The sequence below is a fragment of the Mauremys reevesii genome, linkage group 5, assembly GCF_016161935.1.
Source record: "Mauremys reevesii isolate NIE-2019 linkage group 5, ASM1616193v1, whole genome shotgun sequence".
Lineage (NCBI taxonomy): Eukaryota > Metazoa > Chordata > Testudines > Geoemydidae > Mauremys > Mauremys reevesii.
This window is the reverse complement of record NC_052627.1, coordinates 89,947,106-89,967,478: the sequence shown is the minus strand read 5'-3', so window position 1 is coordinate 89,967,478 and position 20,373 is coordinate 89,947,106. Positions and strand designations below refer to the sequence as shown.

Sequence of the window (20,373 nt, the reverse complement as noted above, 5' to 3'; positions counted from 1 at the left end):
CAAACCAAAAACAGAATTTAGGATCTCCCAAGCTAGGACAACATATGTTGAGCTGCCACTGAAGAGGAAGAGAAATTGCAGATACATAGTTTTAGATTGAAAAGAAAACATAAACTAAACCTCCCCATCCTATAATGAAGCAACATAAATGTTTTCACCACATTTATTTTGAAGGAAGAAAGGGGGGTAATGCGCGCACACATTTTCATTTCAGCCTGTTATGTTGAGCTTCAGGAAATGTACCAAAAGGACAGCCTTGCAGAACGTACTGAGAAACTTCTTATGGGCAGAAGCAATATGTTATTTCTTGCTGTAGGGCTTTTGGAGCACCGCACCACACCATTCCAGTACAAGACTGTTTGCTAAATGTGCCATTAAGTCACTGTACATTGGTAATGGAAGAGGTACAAATTCCAAAAGTTTTACTTTTTAAAATTCTGTTTCTCTGGTACAAAGTGCTTCCCTCCACACACTTTTGGAACTGCTTTAACTATATTTATTTAGAAACCAATTTATGGGAATAAGCTATACTGGGAAACACAACTTTATTCTGGTATAACAGCATCCATACTGGGGCTTGTACATCTTTAACTATATCAGTATTAAACCACACCCTTAAGCAGAATAGTTAAATTAGTATAAACATTGTGTGTAGACCAGACCAAAACTTTCTAAAGGTAATGAGGTGACCTTAAAACGACTTTTCATCTCTCTTTTAGACTTGCACGGAGTCGCTCTCCTTCTCCAAGGCGCTGCCAAAGTAGATCACCTAGTCCTCTTCCGCTCAGGAGCTGCTCACCTGGCCGGGCCAGGCTTACGAATGCTGCACGTCATGCCCACCTGGTGGCTCGCTTTAGTGAGATTTATACTCAAGAACGCTTGGATGCACAGAACCTTCTGAGGACTTACATCGATGATCTGGAGATAGTGCAGAGGATAATATATGTTGCAGCTGTGGTATGATATGTTTACAGTATTTTTTTCCATTACAGTTTGTGCACATACTTTATGTAAAAATAATATAACCTGGCTGGATTACAACTTGCTTCACTTGATACATTTTTGTTGTTGCTATTTTTCATTTCAATTCCCGCAATTTAGTATCCTTTTTATCTTTTCCCTAAAACATGTCAGTTCCTGGCTGCCGGGCCCATTGTTATTACTCTGGATCACATCACTTCATTTAAACTAGTTTTAAAAATGAATATTTACAAGCCACTAAGACCTGTCCATATGATGCTTCACATTAAGTCACATGAGATATCTAGATGCATGTTTTCTGAATGTTCTGGGTATCGTATAAGAACCTAGGTAGGTAGGTAGATAGAGCAGAAGACTGGGAGTCAAGAGGAGTCCTTAATTCTATTTATGGCTTTGCCACAGCTCACTTTATGGCCTGTGGCAGGTGGTTTTACTTTTCTGTGCTTCATTTTCTCCCTCTATAAAATTGATGTAGTACTTAGCCATAGCAGAATCTTAACATCCTGAGAGGGGTTGAGCACCTGCAGCTTCCGCAGATGTCACTGGGATTTGTGAATGCTCAGCACCAAGCCTTGATGGCAAGCATTGCTGTGTAAATGCAAAGTGTTATTTTTCCCTAAACTAGCATTTTTCAACCACATTATACAATCAAACTACAAATCCTCTTACTAACAGACAACGTGTACTGCTGTAGACATGTTATGCTATAGAGCTTAAGATTTTAAGTTCAACATCCTGTCCACTGACATCTTTGAATGGGTTCAACTGCAGTACTTGATTTTGCAAGTGTTGGAATCTTATGGAAAAATAGAAAGTTCTAGCTAGAAAGTCGAAGCATTCTAATCTGATTTGTCATCTGGAATTTTAAAAACAAGTGTGTTGTATCTGAGAATACCCTCCCTAAGGTGTAGTGTTTCTAAACACCTCCATTTTAATATGAGAATTTTTCTCCCGAGGAAACTATAAAGACATTTGGCCAAAGTTATCCCTTGATATCAGTGAGGTTACTCTGGGAATGTATCTGGACCATTGTTTGAAAATCAAACCTATTCTCTTGTTCAGGGTTATAAATATAACTGGCTGTTTTAACATTTGCAGGAGTCTTTCCATGCAGCGAAGATGGCCTTCAGACAATTCAAAATGCGTGTGAGAAAGACTCTGTCTCTAACTTACTCAGGGCCTGAATCACTTGAAGACACTGTCCTGGATTATATAGTTCGCCATGAGGATCTATATGATGTTCAAGCCAGTGTCAATGTAAGTCAGAGGCAATGTGAAGCCAGACTATTCATATTTTGTACAAACCTGAAATTCATCTTACTTTGAAGTAGTTTTACTAGAGAGAAGTTAACAGCATTAATTTCATTTTGTTGTAGCAATACATTTTCTCATACAGTAATATAACATGCTAGTATTTGTTTCTGTTTGATATACTTTTATTTGTGACTGTAGTGTCTGTGTTTGCAAAAGTAATGCCATTTGCAAAATAAAAATCTAGCTACAGTAAATAAGACAATTGTATGATGCTTTCAGTGGTAGTCTAGGAAGCACTGTACTGCACTCGAAATCAGTGTACCAGTCATAGGACTGATGCCAGCATTACTGCTGATATTGTGATGTCATTTCATAAATACATCTTTTAGAGGTAATAGTCCCTGAAATAACATAAGACCGCATCTTTGGTATTCTGTGTACCTTTTATTAAAGGGGGTTTTGTGGTAGTGAAAGTTAGGAGGGTCAAGTGTTTCCGTATCGGCCCATCTGTAATTACAAAGCTTTGGTAAGCTCAGATTCATCATCACTAGTGAGTAACTAGATATGTTATGTTTATTTTCAGGAAGTAATTCGTGCCATGAATATCAATCCTAAAATTTCATTCCCACCAGAAGTTGACTTCATCATGATCAGCAGTTTGATTCGGGAGTTGTGCCGTGTAGCTTTTTCAATGCAGACCTTGGTTCCTCCCCTCGATATTGCATTTGGTGCAGATGGAGAACTTTTTAATGAGAGCAAGTAAGAACTCTGAAATATTCAGTAATAGACTCCTACCCTAGAAATTAGAGATGGAAAAGACCCATCAGGCCACACAGTCCATCCTTCAGCCAGTTCAGCCTATTTAAATTAAGGTTTAAGATTGCTGGTAAACGTTACTTGTTTAGTTTGAGTTCTATTTCCCTACTATGTAGCACATTTAGTAGATAATTCAAGGGTTATAGTGGAATATGTATGCAAAGCATGCAAACTTTGGGCACTATATTTCACTTATTAGTCACTTTTTCAACCAACAGGAAAACAATTTTATCCATAAACTCCAGTCTCAAATGTGTATTTGATTATAAAACCTTTACTAAAAATATCAAGAACAATCTTCCTCTCACTGCCAAATTCCCCTCTGTCTCCAGTGTTTTAAAAAGATTCTTCTTGCTACCTCCTCCATTGTTACTTGCCCAATTCATTAGAAGCAAAGCTCCAGTGAGCTCTGACAGATGGTGCCTGCCTTCGAGGGTCTCACAAATCTCAGGATTCTCTGCACATCCTTTCTGGCAGCTGTTCTGTGGATTCTGAGCTCTTTGGTGCCCCATCATCACTTGTTGCCACAGCTCAGTATGGAAGGAGAAGCCACTTCTTTGAGAAGTGAAAATCCTTTGTAGAAATGGGATTTTCTTTAACATTTTGTGAACTAGGGTTTAAGGGCTCTTTCAAGGCTCAGAGTTGGCTGCTGTGTGAACTGATAGAGAATCCTAGAGCATTTCTGAGGTCTTCCAAGCAGGCACCAGAGGCCAGAGCTCAAAGGAAATTTGCTTTCAAGGAGAAAGAAGTTAAATAAGGGGAAGAAAAGGAAAGCAACAGCAGCAAGAAGGCTTAAAATAATTACTTTAAAACTGGAGGGAGGCAGAGGGGAACAGGTGATGTAGTCATGGGGAGAGAGGAGGAAGGTGAAGCTTCAACAGGACAAAAGCAAAATCAGACATGATCAGAAGATGTGGATTTAGCCAGTTGCTGACCAGCCAGCTGTTTTGGCTATACTAGAAGGGCAATGGCCCCTAACTGTCTTTAGTGTTCTCACCCTTTCTCAGTCAACTAGATGTGTTTGGCCTTCAAAAGACCAGGGAGTGAGACAGAAGATAGAACCAATACATTTAAAAAAAACCCTAAAAAGTCCAAAAATAGTTTTTCTAGACTTAAAAATATCACTTTTATAGGCCATTATCTCAGGATCTTTAAGGGCAAGGAGGAAGTCATGTATCCCACTGGAAAGGTGGAACTCTCCAGTGCCTAAGGGTAGATAGCTCCTGTTTCTAGCCCTCATGAATCATGAGATACCAGACCTTAAATATGTTTTTAGTCAGGACTGACCATTGCCCATCCTGCACCTAAGACCAGGGTAACTTTGGGAGTGGAAATGTTTAAATTTTAATTATTTAAAAAGGAAGAATTGCAGCAGTTTGAAAGTACTCAGAGGTTTTAAGGTACATGAAAAGTGCAATTTATAACATGGCCCTGCAATTTATTATATGGCTATCACCAATAGACATGTGATGTAGATAGCTGTGTATGTGTTGATACTATGCAAGTATCAATAAACAAGTGTGCTGACAAAACTGTTTTAACACAATGATAAATTTTCTCTTGTGGCATAAAATGAACAGCTTACTGTTGCCATCTGTGGCTTCTGACAAAACGAAATATGGAGGGTAACTTTGTGATGCTACTGTGATTGACCTACCTGAAACCCATGACGTTGGGGAGACTTTTGGTTCATAGAAGAAGGCCTCAAATTGAGGGAAAGTCCTATGTTTAACATGGATCGGTGGGGAACTGACTGTGGGCATTGGTCAGGGAGGGAGAAAAAAGATGGAAGGGATTTGTGGGGGATGTGCAAAAGAGCAGCAATTACTGGGAGGAGGAGAGATTGAAAGGATTGGTGTCTCCCAAGGTAACTTTGCTGGGCTCTCAGAATCCTAAATCTGGCCTTGCTAACTAGTGTGCCCCAAAATCCTTTAAACTGGCTTCTTTGAAGGAAACCGATATTGTCCATTTAATATTTATTCCTAATTCATTTTTATTGTTGTATCTTTTATTTAATCTTTTTTTTTTTTTGACAAGCAGTCCCAGGAAGATGCAATATGCATTGATTATCCAAACACTGCACTTCATGTTGCCTGTCAGTGATGGAAGTGCCCTTGCTTGCACCTGGGCTAAGCAGGTGTGCAACTGATGTGAGAGATTATTGTAACAAAATTTCTATTGGTACTGGCAGACCACATGTGCCTATGTTAGATGAGTTTCACACAAGTACATTCCTTTTTTATACTTCATTTTTACCCGTACCTTCGAAATATTATTATGAAACATATTTACAAGCTATAATAAATATTCTGGCCTTATCAAGTGTAGCCATCACTAGTTTCTTTTAGCATTGACATGGTAATATTCTCTTTGCTGTGTTTGAACAGATACCGTCGCAGCTATGACTCCGATTTTACGGCTCCCTTGGTGGTCTATCATGTGTGGCCTGCTCTGATCGAAAATGATTCTATTATTGTGAAGGGAGAGGCAGTCTCAAAGAGAGGTGCTCTGGTACGTATCCTTGGACTTGCTAAGGAAAGTCATCCTATTTAAATTTTCATGCAACTCTACTACAGGCAGAGTTATTGTGTATCAAATCTCAATATTTATTTAGGGCCTGATCTTGTCAACCTTACCATGCATTTAATTTTGCACATATGAGTAGTTCCATTGGCTTCAACATGCTGCTCATGTGCTTAAAGGTTAGCATGTGAAGTATTTGCAGGATCATGGCCTTAGTTAGGGAAATATTCTTCTATTCATATAGTTAAGCCTTGACTTCAGCAAAATAAGGCTGCTCCCAAATTTAGTTTGAATGAATGCACTTTTCTTAATATAGATGTGTGTCATACTGTGTTTTATCGTAGTGGTCTCGCAGGAGCAGGAGTAAAAGCAGAAGCAGAAGCCGCAGCATGAGCCCTATTATGTCTCATTCTGCAAGCCCCAGCCGCACCTTGGTACAGTATAACACATCAGTCATTTTACACTCAATATCATTAACAGAATCTAGGCATTCAGTAACATTACAAGCCATACGCACTTGTTGAACATGGGAAATAAGCATTCATATTGACAATCTTGCATGGAATAAGATGAAGCATTATACTTACATCTGCTACATACATTATACTGTACATTATGTACATCTGCTTCTGCATGGTGCAAAATAGGTGTTGTGTTACCATTTTAGTCAAATATGTAAAATTTGTTGATAAATAATGTGGTCAATTGCTTGACCACACTTTGGTTTTTTATGAAATATATTCAAGTGGCCAAAATTAATGTCAGTCAGGTTTATTGCTCTAAGCCAATAATGACAGAGTAAAGGAAAATGGTTCTATGTGATACGATTCTCCAGGAAGTCGTCTTGTGCAGCAATGTTACATTCACCTTATGCAGAAGGTGGGCTTCCAAAGTTCCATGATTCTGTTGGCATTATTTATATGATGATTTTACAAGTTACACATCTCTTGATATATCACTGAAATCCAACCCATATGTTCCAAGCTCCTTAACTTTTTGTTCTGTTCCTTCCTTATCTTTGTTTTGGATATTAGCATTTGAGGTACTGGTCCATGAAGGTACTTCCCTAGCTTGTACTAAGACACACAATAAATGTATCTTGATTTTTGACAAATTTCCTATTTGCTCATGGCAAATGTGTACTTTAGCAAATGCAAGGAGTTATGGGATACTTACCATAATCCTGTTCACTTATGCCAGGAATCTCCAACGCGGTGCCCACAGGTGCCATGGTGCACGCTGGGGCATCTAAGTGTGCCCACGTACTGGCTGGTGGACGAGCATCCACCGAAATGCCGCCGACAAGCTGCATCATCCAGAGGCATTGCCACCGAAATACCACAAAAAATCAGCGGTATTTTGGCAGCGACGCCTCTGGATGACGCTACTTGGTGGCATTTCAGCAGGAACACCTATTGACGTTGCTGCTTGTTGGTGGAATTTCGGCGGATGTTTGTCCACCGCCACGATCCTCCGTGGCTCGTTGTCTGGCTCCCACCAGATGGAAAAACGTTGGGGACCACTGACTTGTGCTATAGGTGAGTTTAGGCTACCTCACTATTACAATATTTGTACATAATGTTATTGGTGCTTAATATATACTTATATGGTGTGGTATGTGTCTGTGTGTGTGTGTATATATATATATATTGGGGGCTCACCTTCTGCATAAGGTGAATGTAAAATTGCTGCACAAGATGATTTCCCAGAGAATGGTATTACTATTACATTTTCCTTTACTATGTTTGAGTATTGTACATGGCGTGTGTGTGTGTGTGTGTAAAACTGTATGGTAAACTATATACTGCAGATCAAGTATAGACTAATGAAAGTATTGATAGATTGTTGGTCTTATGTATATTATTTGCCGTCCTCCCTGTCCAGTTCCAAAAGTCTCCTCCTTCTCCGACTTCCAGTCTCTCCTAAATTATCAAGTACAACCACCCAGAAGAATTTTAGGGCTCTCACACTATATATAAATAACACATTGTCCCTGCTTCTTAGAATTAGAAGTCTAAATTTACCCTCTAATGGAAGGCAGGAGCAACAAATCAGTGAGGTGGGGATAGGTGTCTGAGCTCACAATAAGAAGATTATGGGCGTGAGCAGCAAAGTTTTTATGCAATTTTTGAATTATATTTGAATAGTTATATATCTAATTTTAAAATTGTTTAATCATACTATATATTTTGTGTGTGTGTGTATCTATTGTTAAGGTATTAATATTATATAAATGGAGTGTATTGGGAGGTGGTTTATTTTTATATATAAATACACAAACACTGTGTGTGTGTGTGTGTGTGTGTGTGTGTGTGCGTAAAAATGTGTGGGTGCATTTAATAAATAAATACCTTATCATTAACAATGTCTTGATAGACTCACTACTTGTGGGTGTCATGAAAGAAGAATGAGAGGAGGTAATTTGCTGAATTAAGCTTGAAGGTGGTATAGAGAACCCTCCTTTTAGTTGCCTGGCTGGTGGGTCTTGCCCACATGCTCAGGGTCCCACTGATCACAAGATTTGGGTGGGGAAGGGATTTTCCCCTAAGTCAGATTGGCAGAGACTTTGGTTTGTTGCCTGCCTTTGCAGCATAAGGCACAAGTCACCTGATAGGATCATCTGGGCTTATCCTACTTAATCAATTCCCTATCATTGAGGGGCTGCAGGCATTGCTAGCATCTCAGTCTCCCCTGTTCTCTGCCTGGGGCACACAATGATTTAGTCTTCTGAGGACTGAAATGCTTTAGTCTTACCCGTTACTGGGCTCAGTACAGGGTATCAGGGTGAAATGTAATGACCTATGACATACAGGAGATCAGACTAGATGATTTAGTGCTCCTTTCTGGCCTTAAACTCAATGAAATCTCTGAAATCCATGCCAGTGTAAGTTCCACTTTGCATCATTCGTGTAGTTACATCAGTGCAAATTTTCTGAATGTAGATAGACCCTGAGATGCTTGTCTGGAGCATAATGCCTTTTATTGAACCTGGTCTGCTGACTTGCTCTTTGCTGTTTGCCTTGCAGTTACCTCGAAGTCGCAGCCCTTCCCCAATAAGGAGCGGAAGCCCAAGTAAGTGGGCGTGTTCAGTATACAATGCCTCTTGGTTTTCACATTAAGTGCTTGAAAGATTGAGTAAAGAGATCAAATAACACTGTGCACGTCTTTGTCTCCGACACACTCGTGGTGTTTTTAAAATGAGTGGCCCTTCACTTTTTCATTTTGTGAAAAGGCCGATGTTTCAGACTTTTGTAGGGCGCCTTTTTTCTTATCGCTTCCAAACCATTATCACAATGTCTCTGACTGCTGGTTGCCTTTATGCTATGGCCAGCCAAGTACCTCCACAGCCTCCTACAGAACTGTCCTATAGTAAGTACAATTTGGCCCCTCTTCCATGAGGGGAGCAGGCAACTCTGACTACTGGCGCTATACCTACAAATTCCAAATGGACTGGCTAACTGGCCAGGGTGAAATGAGGAATTTTTCAAAATTTCAAATGAAGTCCCTTCTTGATTCCACTCAGTGTAGTTACACCACTACCCCGATATAATATGACCTGATATAACATGTGTTTGCATATAGCATGGTAACCCGGGGCTCCGGCAGTGGGGCTCAGGTGGCGCTTTAAAGGGCCCAGGGCTCTGGCTGCTGCTGGGAGCTCTGGGCCCTTTAAATTACCATCGAAGCCCTGCCGCTGCTGCCTCGGGGCTGCGGCAGTGGGGCTTGGGTGGCGATTTAAAGGGCCCAGGGCACCCTGCAGCTGGAGCCCCGGGCTCTTTAAATCACTGTTGGAGCCCTGCCACCGCCACCCCAATATAACTGGGTTTCACCTATAACGCGATAGGGATTTTTGGCTCCCGAGGACCGCGTTATATCGGGGTAGAGGTGTACTTAGAAAAAAAGTCATACTGAAATGTGTATTTTTCTCCAATAGGACTTTAAATTAACTGGATATGTTTCTGTGATTCTGTACATCCGGATCAGTCAACTTCAGTGGTGCCTCCTCCTGTTCCAAGAGTACCTCAAACCTCACTTAAGATAATGTGAATGGCAGTTTTGTGTTACTCCAAAGGGAGGGTTAAATGTCGTTTTTGCTTAGTGTGTTTTTTATAAGTTTAGTAGGGTTTTTTTATCATTAGAGAAATTAGTTGAACCAATTTGATTAAAAAAAAATTGCGTAGACATTTAGGATCATACTCCTATGGCATAGAGTTTACACAGCTCTTAGCAACCCTTGCAGAAATAGAGCAGTAGATGGAAGGATCACATCTAGAACATTTTTTACCTGAAACAAAAGTGTGCCATTTATTTTGACAACATATTTAATATCACATGAACATTACAACTTGTTGAGATTAGCTGTTACTTGAAAACAATGTCACTAGATGGTGCTTATTTACATTTCTAGAAGGCAGCACTAATCTCAGGATGTGAAACTCTTACCTACGTGAATAGCATTGTTTTGTCACTGATGTATCAACTGAAGGTGGTCTCTGTTGTCTGACTGATGAAATACCAGTAGTTTATGACTGGCACAAGTGACTACTGCATTTCAGTCTCCAGATCTTCAGTTACATTGATTTATGAAAGCACACAGCTAATGGGTTGTATGAAGTGTTGTGCTGGTTTTGGCATGGAATTCACTATGCTTGTTAAATTCAGTCTGTTACTGAAGAAAGGAATCTCACTAGTGGTTGCGATTTGGACCCTTATTGATATTTCAAAAGTGTGTCACTGAACATATTGTGGTTTGAAATACTTGCTTGGGATGCATTAACTATTCAGTATCTCCTCCAAATACATACAGAACAAGATTAGAGCCTCCATTTGAACACAGTCACAAAAGCTTGGCTATTAAAGACAGTAATTTGCTGCATTCTGAATTAAATAATTGATTATTTTGGTCTCAGAAGTATATTGGTTCTTCTGCCATTTTAAAGGATTTCTTGTCCATTTGTAGAAGTTCATGTTAATATCAGAATGTTTGTTTCTAAGAGAACTGATTTTCTTTTTTCTCTCCTGAACCTCATCTGTAGGGCCAGCCTTAAATACAAGCACCACAAGTGACTGCTTGGGGCCTTGCGCTTTTACATAGGAACCTAGGATGTGTAATAATGGATCTGACCATTAGTTCATCAAGTCCAGTATCTTGTTTCAGTCTAATATCTGATGCTTCAGAGGAAAGTGGAAATTTCCCATAACTCAGCTTCCTAGTTGTGGAATGTAAATGGCTGCAGGCAGGAGGAATTCCTTCCTGTCCCCTGTTGCAATCAGCTTATGCCCCGAAACATGAGATTTCCTTTCATTGTAACAAAATCCCGAGTTGTACACGCTGTTAGTCATGAAGTTATTTAACTCTTTAAAAATTCGCCTACATTCTTTAATTCCATGACCTCTCTTAGGGGGACTTGTGCAGACCTGGTACACTCCCTTCTTCCTCCCCACAACTGCAGGGCTGGTTGAGGCTCTACAAACTTTAAGACCAGCCCACCCCAACTTCACTATACACTACTCTAACTATAATGTCACAATTGGTGCCTGTATACACAAACTTTGGGCCTGATTCAGCTCTGACCCTGGTTTTATACACATGGAATGTAAAAGTTACTCCTGATTTACACCAGGGTGAGAGCTCTGTGAGGGCTGGTATATGCAAAATAATTTCCACAGGTCCTCAGAATGAACTAAGAGATGCACCGAAATGGAAAAGGCACTCAAGTACATGGTGGGCTCTCTTGTTGTCTGTGAAAATCACTGCATATATGGCCTCTGAAATGAACATTTAAAATAGTTTGTTCTCTCTCATAAGCTCTTATATTGTTAGTTACAGCCAGGGAGCTGGGGTTACGGTTATCCTGTATACTTACATGTCAATCCCATTATTAATATCTCTAGATAAATGTCTTGATTTTGAGCACTTGCAGCACTGAAGTCACTCATCATAAGAATAGCCATACTCGGTCAGACCAAAGGTCCATCTAGTCCAGTATCCTGTCTTCCAACAGTGGCCAATGCCTGGTGCCTCAGAGGGAATGAACAGAACCAGTAATCTTTGAGTGAGCCATCCCCCGTCGCCTGAAATAATCAGGCCCCTTCTTCAGGTGTCTAAATATGGATTTAGGTGCCTAAGTAATCAATATCACAGAATCTAACAATTGTTTCGGGCCAAAGAGAGATGTTTTTGTAATATTAGCATTTACGTTTTATATATTATGACTTCCACGTGTTCACTACAAAGACACACTAGATCACAATCTCTGTCATTTGACACATATTGTTCTGACAAGAAGCAGATTTTCATAACCAATTTTAAGAAAATTAAATATCTTACAAAAGAGGCACAAACATATTTAATGGCCTGGGATCCATGATGGACCCAGAGACACACCTCAGCAATATCTTTAGATGAAGTAACCCACAAAGAACTAAAAATGCAAGTTCAGAAACAAAGATTTTTAAACACTTGAGGACCACATCATATACCAAATTGACCAAATGAGCTAACTGAGCGCTCCGGTCACTTGTCTCAAGGTAATAAAAAAGTTTTAAAAGAATTGAAGTGAGTGCACACTAGATTTTGCAGGGAGAAAGTGGCTTCAGTAATACCTTGCAAAATGTAAAAGTTAAATAAAAAAAATAAGCTTGATAGAACTGTTTATCATGTGGGTCTGTGGAGCCAATAGCATTTAGCAAGGTGCATGATGTTATTAAGAGAATGATGTTTTTTACTGGGCTTCAATTCAGCTCATTTATAGTCATTTAAATTAGTGAGTAGGTCGGCCAAGGGATTTTTTTTTTAGTGATGAGTCAGACATTAACAGGCTATATACTGCCCTTTATCTACATGCACAACTCCTCCTGACAACAGTGCAATTTGTACATGCTGATCAACGTCGGTGTATGACCCTGTGTGATTGACTTACATGTGCAATAAAGCACAGTGGCCTTATAAAAAGGGAGTGCTTACATGGAAGAATCTCTCAAGTGCTTAAGTGGAAGAATCACCAAACAGGAATTGTATAGCACACATACATGTAAATAAAGTATTAAAAACCTTCAGGGAGAGCAAATGTCTTATAACAAATCAGTGTAAATGCCACACCAGTAGTCGTAACAAAATAATACAGGTGGCATAAGTGCAGAAATGTTTGCTGACATGATTTATGTAAGCTGCAAAATGAATGTCATCAGTGGGGTTTATGCTACAAGATTGTTCCAATACAGTGTTATTCATGATGTCAGTGATAATCCTGAAGTGTTGGGCCAAATTCAGATCTGATCCAAGCCCTGAGATAAATGAGATTGCCTGGGATGTAAATCAGCACTTAATATGGACCAGTGCATTTGTGTGGACATAATGTATGTTTTATATAAACATTGTAATAGCTGAAGAGTTTCCCATGCATATCAGCACTGTCAATGCTGATTTTGAATGGCTGAAGAAACGATCACCCTGTAGTCTAATCTAAATCTGATATCTTTTTTATTACCTATTTCTGAGGAGATACTGTGGCATCAACATAAGGATTCTCCTTCACTTTCCCTTCTTCTCTATGAGCAAATGATTTTAATATATCCCAGAATATCACTATATACAATCAAGAGTTACCAAGATGGATGGCTCAGCTTACTACCACGCAGTGGGAGATCCAAGTTCAGAAGCAATCTTGTGCTGCTTTTCCACCTATCTTGGGGTGGGAGTTTGCGATGGTGATTCTGGGCCAGGGTAGTATACATCACTCTAGGAGGACCTGGAGGAGAAGCTTTTGCCTCCTCTGCAAAGTACTATCCAATTACCCAAGGTGGTAAACACCCTTCCATCCTCCTGGACCAGTTGGTACCCTTTAATCCTTCTTTTGCATTTTTGACAGTCTGTTTTAAATGTATTGCAAAGAATGACTTTATATAAAGTGCCATCAACAATTAATTCTCTTTTTTAGCCTTAGATAACATAGCTTTGTCATAAGTCATTCATCTTTGATTGCAGTTGTCTAGAGAATTATGTTCTTAGTTTGGTTTGAAATAGCCTGGCTTTGCATTAAAGAAACTTGAAAAATGAATTTATTTTGTTTGCATTTTAGCATATGGTACATTCGGGCTGAGTGCGCTTTCTATGTTTCTGGATTGTACTGTATCTCTTGTTCATGCAGTATGGCTCAATTACATTTAAACAGAAATATCTGCATCTTGTTTCACAGCTGAACTCAAATTTTCTGCTATTGAAAAATGATGTGAGGAAATCTGTCAGCATTTTCCTGACACAGCATGTGTATTTCCTGACTAAATAACACATTTTACTCAGTACATTGTTATACCAATTCTTGGCACTCTGCTTTTTGAAGTGAAAGTAGAAACACAAACCAGGTACATCTGAAAACTGGCTGTTGACTTTTAAGAGTGCTGATTGTGCAAGCAAGAAATGCTATAACAAAATTCTCTATGAAAATTAGAACTGATTTGAAACAAAAAAAAGTCAGTACGCAGATGTTGTTTAACTTTGTGTCACTTTCTGTGAAATAGAGCATCTTATAGGGCCTCATGCCCAATAACCTGTATACGAGACTTCTTTGTTTAAAAATAAACACTTCATAAAAAAAGATGATTGTAAAGCTAATTTGAAACTAAAGCTAGTTCTTCCTTTTCACAGCATTACATCTTAGAGGAAAATATTCCATTTCCACACTTGTAAGATGAGGATAACTTACCTTTGTAAAATGCTTTGAGGGCTTGGATAAAGGATTATAGGTTAGATGATCAAAATATCTGGAGATTTCCTATGATGCTGAAAAAAATATTGGGTGAAGAATATTTTCTCTTTTATTACTGAAAGTCTGTTTTCTGGAAAAGAAGGTGAAATGTCTGTATCACTGTGGGTTTTTTCTGTCAATGGAAAAAGACTGTGGAACAAAGAAAATTGAAAACCATGGAAGATAAACACAAATGGGAATGACTCAACTGTATCTAACTAGTTAGCACTGAGATGTTGAATAGAACTTTATTTACTTTCTAGAAATATGTATTTTAAAATTTTGCAACTCTCATAAGAACTGGCTTGCCACATAGTTTTGTAAGATCATAACAACAAATGATCAGAAATTAAAAATGTTTACCAATGACAAGGGTTTGCAGTAGCAGGAGATTCATTTGCATTTATTAGGCCTTGGCTTTATGACATCACTCCTGGTGGCATGAACATGTTGCAATGCCACATTTAGCAGTTGGGGGTGGACAGTTTCCTTCCCCTTAAGTTTTATGTATAATTCATTATTGGCTTTAAATTTCAATTATAAATTTAATTTCTTGAGACTTATGTATTGTACTAAACCAAACTGAAAAGCAGTTTCCAAATAAATAATACTTCTGGGGGAATTCTGCACCACTGCGCAATGCAGAATTTTGCAGAAATTAATGTTGTGGGTGCAGAATTTCCTTTTCCCCCAACAGAAATGGGCTGTAAAGATGTTGACTGCCACTAGGGGCAGCTGGACTTGGCAGAACCCAGCTCACAAATAGAAGACAAGGCTGCAGGGAGGAGGGAACTGGAGTTCCCAGCATGACCTGAAGGAAGGAGGCAGTGCACAGGAAACTCTGTGCAAGCCCAGTACCAGGCTGTTTTTTTCCTCTGGATCCCTAGGATCTAGGAGGGTAGGGAATGTGAGGGTCTGGGCTGGGTGGGGAGGGGCACAGCTGGGCACTGGGGAGGTGAGCGGGTGTGAGGGTCTGGCCCCCAGCTGGGTTCTGGCAGGAGGGGGCAGAGAAACTAGAATTGGGTTGTTCTAAGGCAGGGATGGGCAAAGTTTTTGGTCTCAGGGCCACAGCTGGGTGGGGCAATTGTTTGCAGGGCCATGAATGTAGGGCTGGGGCTGGGGCTGGGGCAGGGGCAGGGGTGTGAGAGGGAGTGCGGTATGCAGGAAGGAGCTCAGGGCAAGGGGTTGGGGTACAAGGAAGGGTGTGGGGTGTACAAGGGCTCAGGGCAGGGGGTTGGTGTGCAGGAGGGGTGTGGCAGGGGGCTCATGGCAGGGGGTTTGGGGAGCTCAGGGCAGGAGGGGTTTGGGATGCGGGCTCCAGCCCTGCGCCACTTACCTGGAGTGGCTCCAGGGTGGCAGCGGCACGCAGTGCCACCCCCAGGGCCCTGTGCTGCACTGCACCGCTCCCAGAAGCGGCTGGCACCACGTCCCTGTGGCTCCTGGAGGGGGGGGGAACAGAGGGCTCCATGCACTGTCCTAACCTGTGGGTACCTCCCCCGAAGCTCCCATTGGCTCTGATTCCCTTTTCCCAGCCAATCGGATCTGTGGGGGTGGTGCCTGCAGGCAAAGGCAGTGCATGGAGCCCTCTGCCCCCTCCTCTTTCCCCAGGGGCCGCAGGGATGTCGTGCCGGCCGCTTCTGGCAGCGGCATGGGGCCCGTGGCGCCACGGGGGTGGTAGTCCCGTGGGCCGGATCCAAAGCCTTGACAGGCCAGAACCAAAGGCCTGACGGGCTGGATCCGGTCCGCAGGCCGTAGTTTGCCCACTCCTGTTGTAGGGGTTTCTTTAACTCTAACTCTACCCCGGGAAAATTTTTTTGTGTCTCCATTTTTACAGACATACCTGCTGACAGGCATTTTGAAATAAATTACCAAAATAATTGAAATTGGGCTGATATGTTATTTTGTAGAATTGCAGCATTGTAAATTATTGTGCACAGAATTTTTAATTTTTTGGGACAGAATTCCTCCAGAAGTAAAATAAATTGATGGCTTCCATTGAGCCTTGGAGGCAACTAGATCAGGAAATGAGTTACTATCAGATATAATATAAAGTTCTCATAGGTGCACTGTCAAAGCCTTCAATTCCAACAAGAATAACTCACCTTTGTAAGAAAGGAAAGTTTATTCTTCCTCTGTGCTAATGTAGGTCAGTCATGGACCTCTCTAAATTCAAAAGCATCAGATTGTGTCATATTAAATCCTCTTTCTTTAAGGTTGTGCTGTAACCACTCCCATCTTATTCTAGAAGGAGTATGACCAGTGTTCTCAGTGCATCCAGAGTTCCTGCTCTAAAGAGCTTACAGTTTAAATCAGCCTCTGATTTCAAATGCTTCAGAATTTCAAATCAGTGGTGCTCACTTTTTGTGTGTGTGCCTGTAATGAAACTCTATCTGTCTTTGGTTGATTAATACCACTTAGGACCATATGTTTGTCTCATTCAGACTGGAATTTTATAGATGACTGACTATAGTCTAAATAACATGTCAATTCCAGTTGTTCTTGGCAAAACACCAAGATTTCCATGTTTTCACTAGTACCTCTAAAATTGTAATTAAAAACACTAGATTATTTTGTTATAGAATCACTGACCACCTACCCAAAACAGTAATCCTGTCTTACACTACCAAGGTCTGATGTAAATTAAACTTTGTAAAAGAATAATGCATCTAGATTAAAATGCAAATCTAATCCACATTTCAGTCTACTGTTATTTTAAATGGACCAGGGCCTTAGCAACAAAGAACATGGCCCCCTCCGAACATATGTCCGGGGCCCCTTACAATGCAGAAACATTTTTTTGCCACTTTTAGGGGCCCCCTTCCTTGCGGGGCCCCCTCCGGTCGGAGGGTACGGAGGGCGCTCGCTACGCCTCTGTTGGACAACTGATTGTGCCCCTCAAAAAAGAGGTTTATGAAGAGTAGATGACAACATTTATACTCCCTCTTGGTGAAGCTGTGAATAGGCTAATCTCACTGATGCAAGAGTACACAGACCCCAAATTAAGGTCCAGTCTGACCCCTTTCTTGGCATAGACATGTTGCTTTACTGGTAACTCAAACAATAACAACATAAATATCGGGCTAAGCTTCCTCCCTGAACTTGGCTGTCCTTAGGCAGCAAAAGCAAACTAGCTAAGAACATGGGCTCCAGTTCAGTTTCTATTCACAGCTAACTCAAAACACAGTCTTCATCTGAGGACCAAGAAGAAAAACTGCTTAGCTATGCTGTGAATGACTCCAATGAATTATAGTATAATATGTTGGACTGCAGCCCAAATCTGGATTGTGGCCTGCTTTAATTTTGGCCATGGAACACTTACTCAATTTGGCCAGCCTTGCCTGTACAGCATGGTAGTAGCAGCAGAACCATTGCTCCTCCCAGCTCTTTATGCACACAGCAGGCTCCTGTGTAATATTTGCTTAATGTAAAGGAAAACTTACTCAGAACAATCAATTACCGTCTACATCAAGGGCCTTATGCTTTCTAGATCTTCCACAGGTGTGTATGCTTTTGCAGGGAGGGGAGGTAAATGCAGATTGCATTTCCTGGGGTCCCACTCAAATAGGTTGGTTTGAAGGAGACAAGGGTGTCTGCCCACACCCCAGTGCAACTGAGAAATCTTACTACAGCACCCTGGAAAATTGTATCTCTGCATAATTTATGTTGCATATATGGCAGCTGAATCAATATTTGCCTATAGAGAGGTGAGTAGTTCATGTGCTAACCAGAGGGAACCAGCATTGAAGGCAATAATCCCTCATAACATTTCCTGTTGGATTTTGTTTGAACACGGCCCTCCAGTCACCATGACAAATATACATTTTAAAAGAAATTTTAGAGCATGGTACAAGGTTTGGGGTTGTGAGGTTAGATAATTGTGGTGAGATTAGATAACTGTACTTTCTTATAAACTTAGTCCCTGGAAAAACTTGTCAAGAGATAGCCGTACTGTTTCCCACAAGATGGCACTGTTGCTTTATAAATGGAATTTGTGTGTGTGTGGAAGTAAAACACATAAAATCGGACAGCTGACTGATGTGTTAAACATAGACCATGAGTAACAAGATAAAACATGAGGAACATTTGTTGAAAATTTAATTTTGGCCATCATTTATGGAGTTTAATGAAAAAAAAATTTTTTTAAGCTTTTGGTAAAATGTTCAGTTTTGAAAACCAAAATGTTTTACTGAAAACTGAACATTTTTTAGATGTTGGATGACTGTTTTTGTTGAAAAATCTAAAAAAAATTCTTTGAAAATTTTTAAAAATTTGCATTTTCAACCAGCTCTCCTTTTCATCACCAGAGATAATATCATAGTTTTCAAAGGAAAACACAGAGATTTGCTATAATGCCTGTCAGATCTTTGCCAGTTTCTAGGTTAAGAAAGTGGCAACTTGCAGTATTGATCTATTTCAGCTGCTTGCCTAACTCTCTGATTAAGAGCTGGATGATCAGTTTTCCATGTTTTTCCCTTCTCCTATGATTTACAGAGGTATTTTCCCTAAAAAAATATACAAAGGCTCTTTGCTTGCCATTACCCTGAATGAACCTGAATAGTGCACCCTGTTACGGAGCAATCTCTGTTTTTCACCTTCTGCTGATTTCTACCTCATGGACAAGGGCAAATGCACATTTTGAGTCATCTAGCTTCTTTTTGTCTAAGGATGTCTTCTGCTGCTGCTGTGTACAGTATGGATCTTCAGTCATTTACAACTGTTTTTCTAGGGTGATCGTTTGTTTGGGAACGTTGGTTGCCTCTCTAAACTTCTTTTAATTATGGAGCTCATAGGTATCAGAGGAACCCTATGGCCCTCTTCCCTCCAATGTTTAGAGGGGGAGAGTTGGTACATGGACATATAACAACCATAATTAATTGTTAATAGGTGTCACCTCAGTTTCTGCAGAAGCAAATGACAATGCCATCCGTGTAGAAATACATGTTATCAGGGTCCTGGTGTATTAAGAAATACCATGAGATGGCATCTTGTATGAAGAGCATAGAACAACCCTACTCACAGCAGCTCAGTAGCAGTAAAAGTAAATCCAGGCTGTTTGAAATCATGCAGAACAATGTTCTCTTTGACAACCTTTCTATTTTACATGCAGACTAGCCTTTTCCAGTAAAGGAAATAAGACTAAGAATTTTATCATAAAACTTGAAATACAAGGCATGGTACAATGAAAATATTGCATATAGTGTGGGCCAAACTTCTGGCCAGAAAACTGTGGACTCAGCATTTTTAGCGAGTTTGTATAAGGCTACTTTATGATTTGTATATTAGTGTTAACATAAAATACTAGCCAAGCTACACCAAAATAATGTATGCTTGCCTATATGTTACCTGTGTGTGTTGTTAATACTTTGTTGCAGGGGTCAGAGGTCAAATAAAATATCTTATTGCAAATCTAAAAATATTACCTTTTGTATGACTTATGGTATGACCTTCAGCTCCTGCTGGGACTGATTGCATGACCACTCAATAGTTTTTTTTCCTCAAGAGTATCTGTTCCTGCTCCTTATTCACGGCTTAGACTCATCAGTTGTGTGAGATCATAATCATCTCCACAACACACATATAGGACTGATGTCACAAAGAAAAAGGCCTCCATGCAAATGCCTTCTGCAAGTCCAGAGATCTGTGGGACCTCACTGTGGCTCTCAGGACACCCTGGGCTTTCAGAGCAATGTTCCCTGCCTATTCTGTGAAGGACATACCATGCCTCCGTATCCCACTTGATGGAGTAATTCAAAGGAAACTGACTATCAAATTCTGGAGTTTCAAAGCCCTTCTGTGGGGTTTCTCAGATGAGGGATGATTTGACCCTGTGACTTCAAGTGAGAAATATGCAACTGATAATGGCAAGGCAAGCAACCAGAAAGGATAATTGGTGTCGTTATTATCTCTTGTTAATTTATATCTCTGTGCAACCACTTGTTCCTATTACTGTTGCCTTCATTCTCTCCCTGCCCACTCTCCTCTGTGTATTTCTTAAATCCATTCATTGCATCTTTTCTTAATTTAGATCGTACGATCTTCAGAGGACTGTCTC

At 40.3% G+C, this 20,373-nt stretch overlaps 1 protein-coding gene and 1 long non-coding RNA gene across 9 annotated transcripts in view; one reads left to right on the top strand and one right to left on the bottom strand.

Moving 5' to 3' along the window:
• The window catches only part of SPATA18 (spermatogenesis associated 18), a 35,014-nt gene extending 24,596 nt beyond the window's left edge, over positions 1-10,418 (top strand). For 6 of the 7 annotated variants that reach the window (XM_039540376.1, XM_039540375.1, XM_039540373.1 and 3 more), the window contains 6 exons: positions 720-957; positions 2,080-2,238; positions 2,819-2,994; positions 5,439-5,562; positions 5,919-6,008; positions 8,601-8,728. In XM_039540376.1, the coding sequence (XP_039396310.1) occupies positions 720-957; positions 2,080-2,238; positions 2,819-2,994; positions 5,439-5,562; positions 5,919-6,008; positions 8,601-8,693 (880 nt within the window). In that variant the 3' untranslated portion in view covers positions 8,694-8,728. Of the gene's footprint in view, positions 1-719; positions 958-2,079; positions 2,239-2,818; positions 2,995-5,438; positions 5,563-5,918; positions 6,009-8,600; positions 8,729-9,508 lie in introns of those variants that run through there. The other variant, XM_039540374.1, reaches the window with a different exon arrangement.
• LOC120406089 overlaps positions 1-19,859 on the bottom strand; it is a 33,200-nt gene extending 13,341 nt beyond the window's left edge. For both annotated transcript variants that reach the window (XR_005599084.1, XR_005599083.1), the window contains exons 1-3: positions 19,742-19,859; positions 14,280-14,471; positions 691-918 (exon numbers count right to left, since the gene is read on the bottom strand). This is a non-coding gene — a long non-coding RNA (uncharacterized LOC120406089). The remainder of the gene's footprint in view (positions 1-690; positions 919-14,279; positions 14,472-19,741) is intronic.
• Positions 19,860-20,373: the final 514 nt, after the last annotated feature.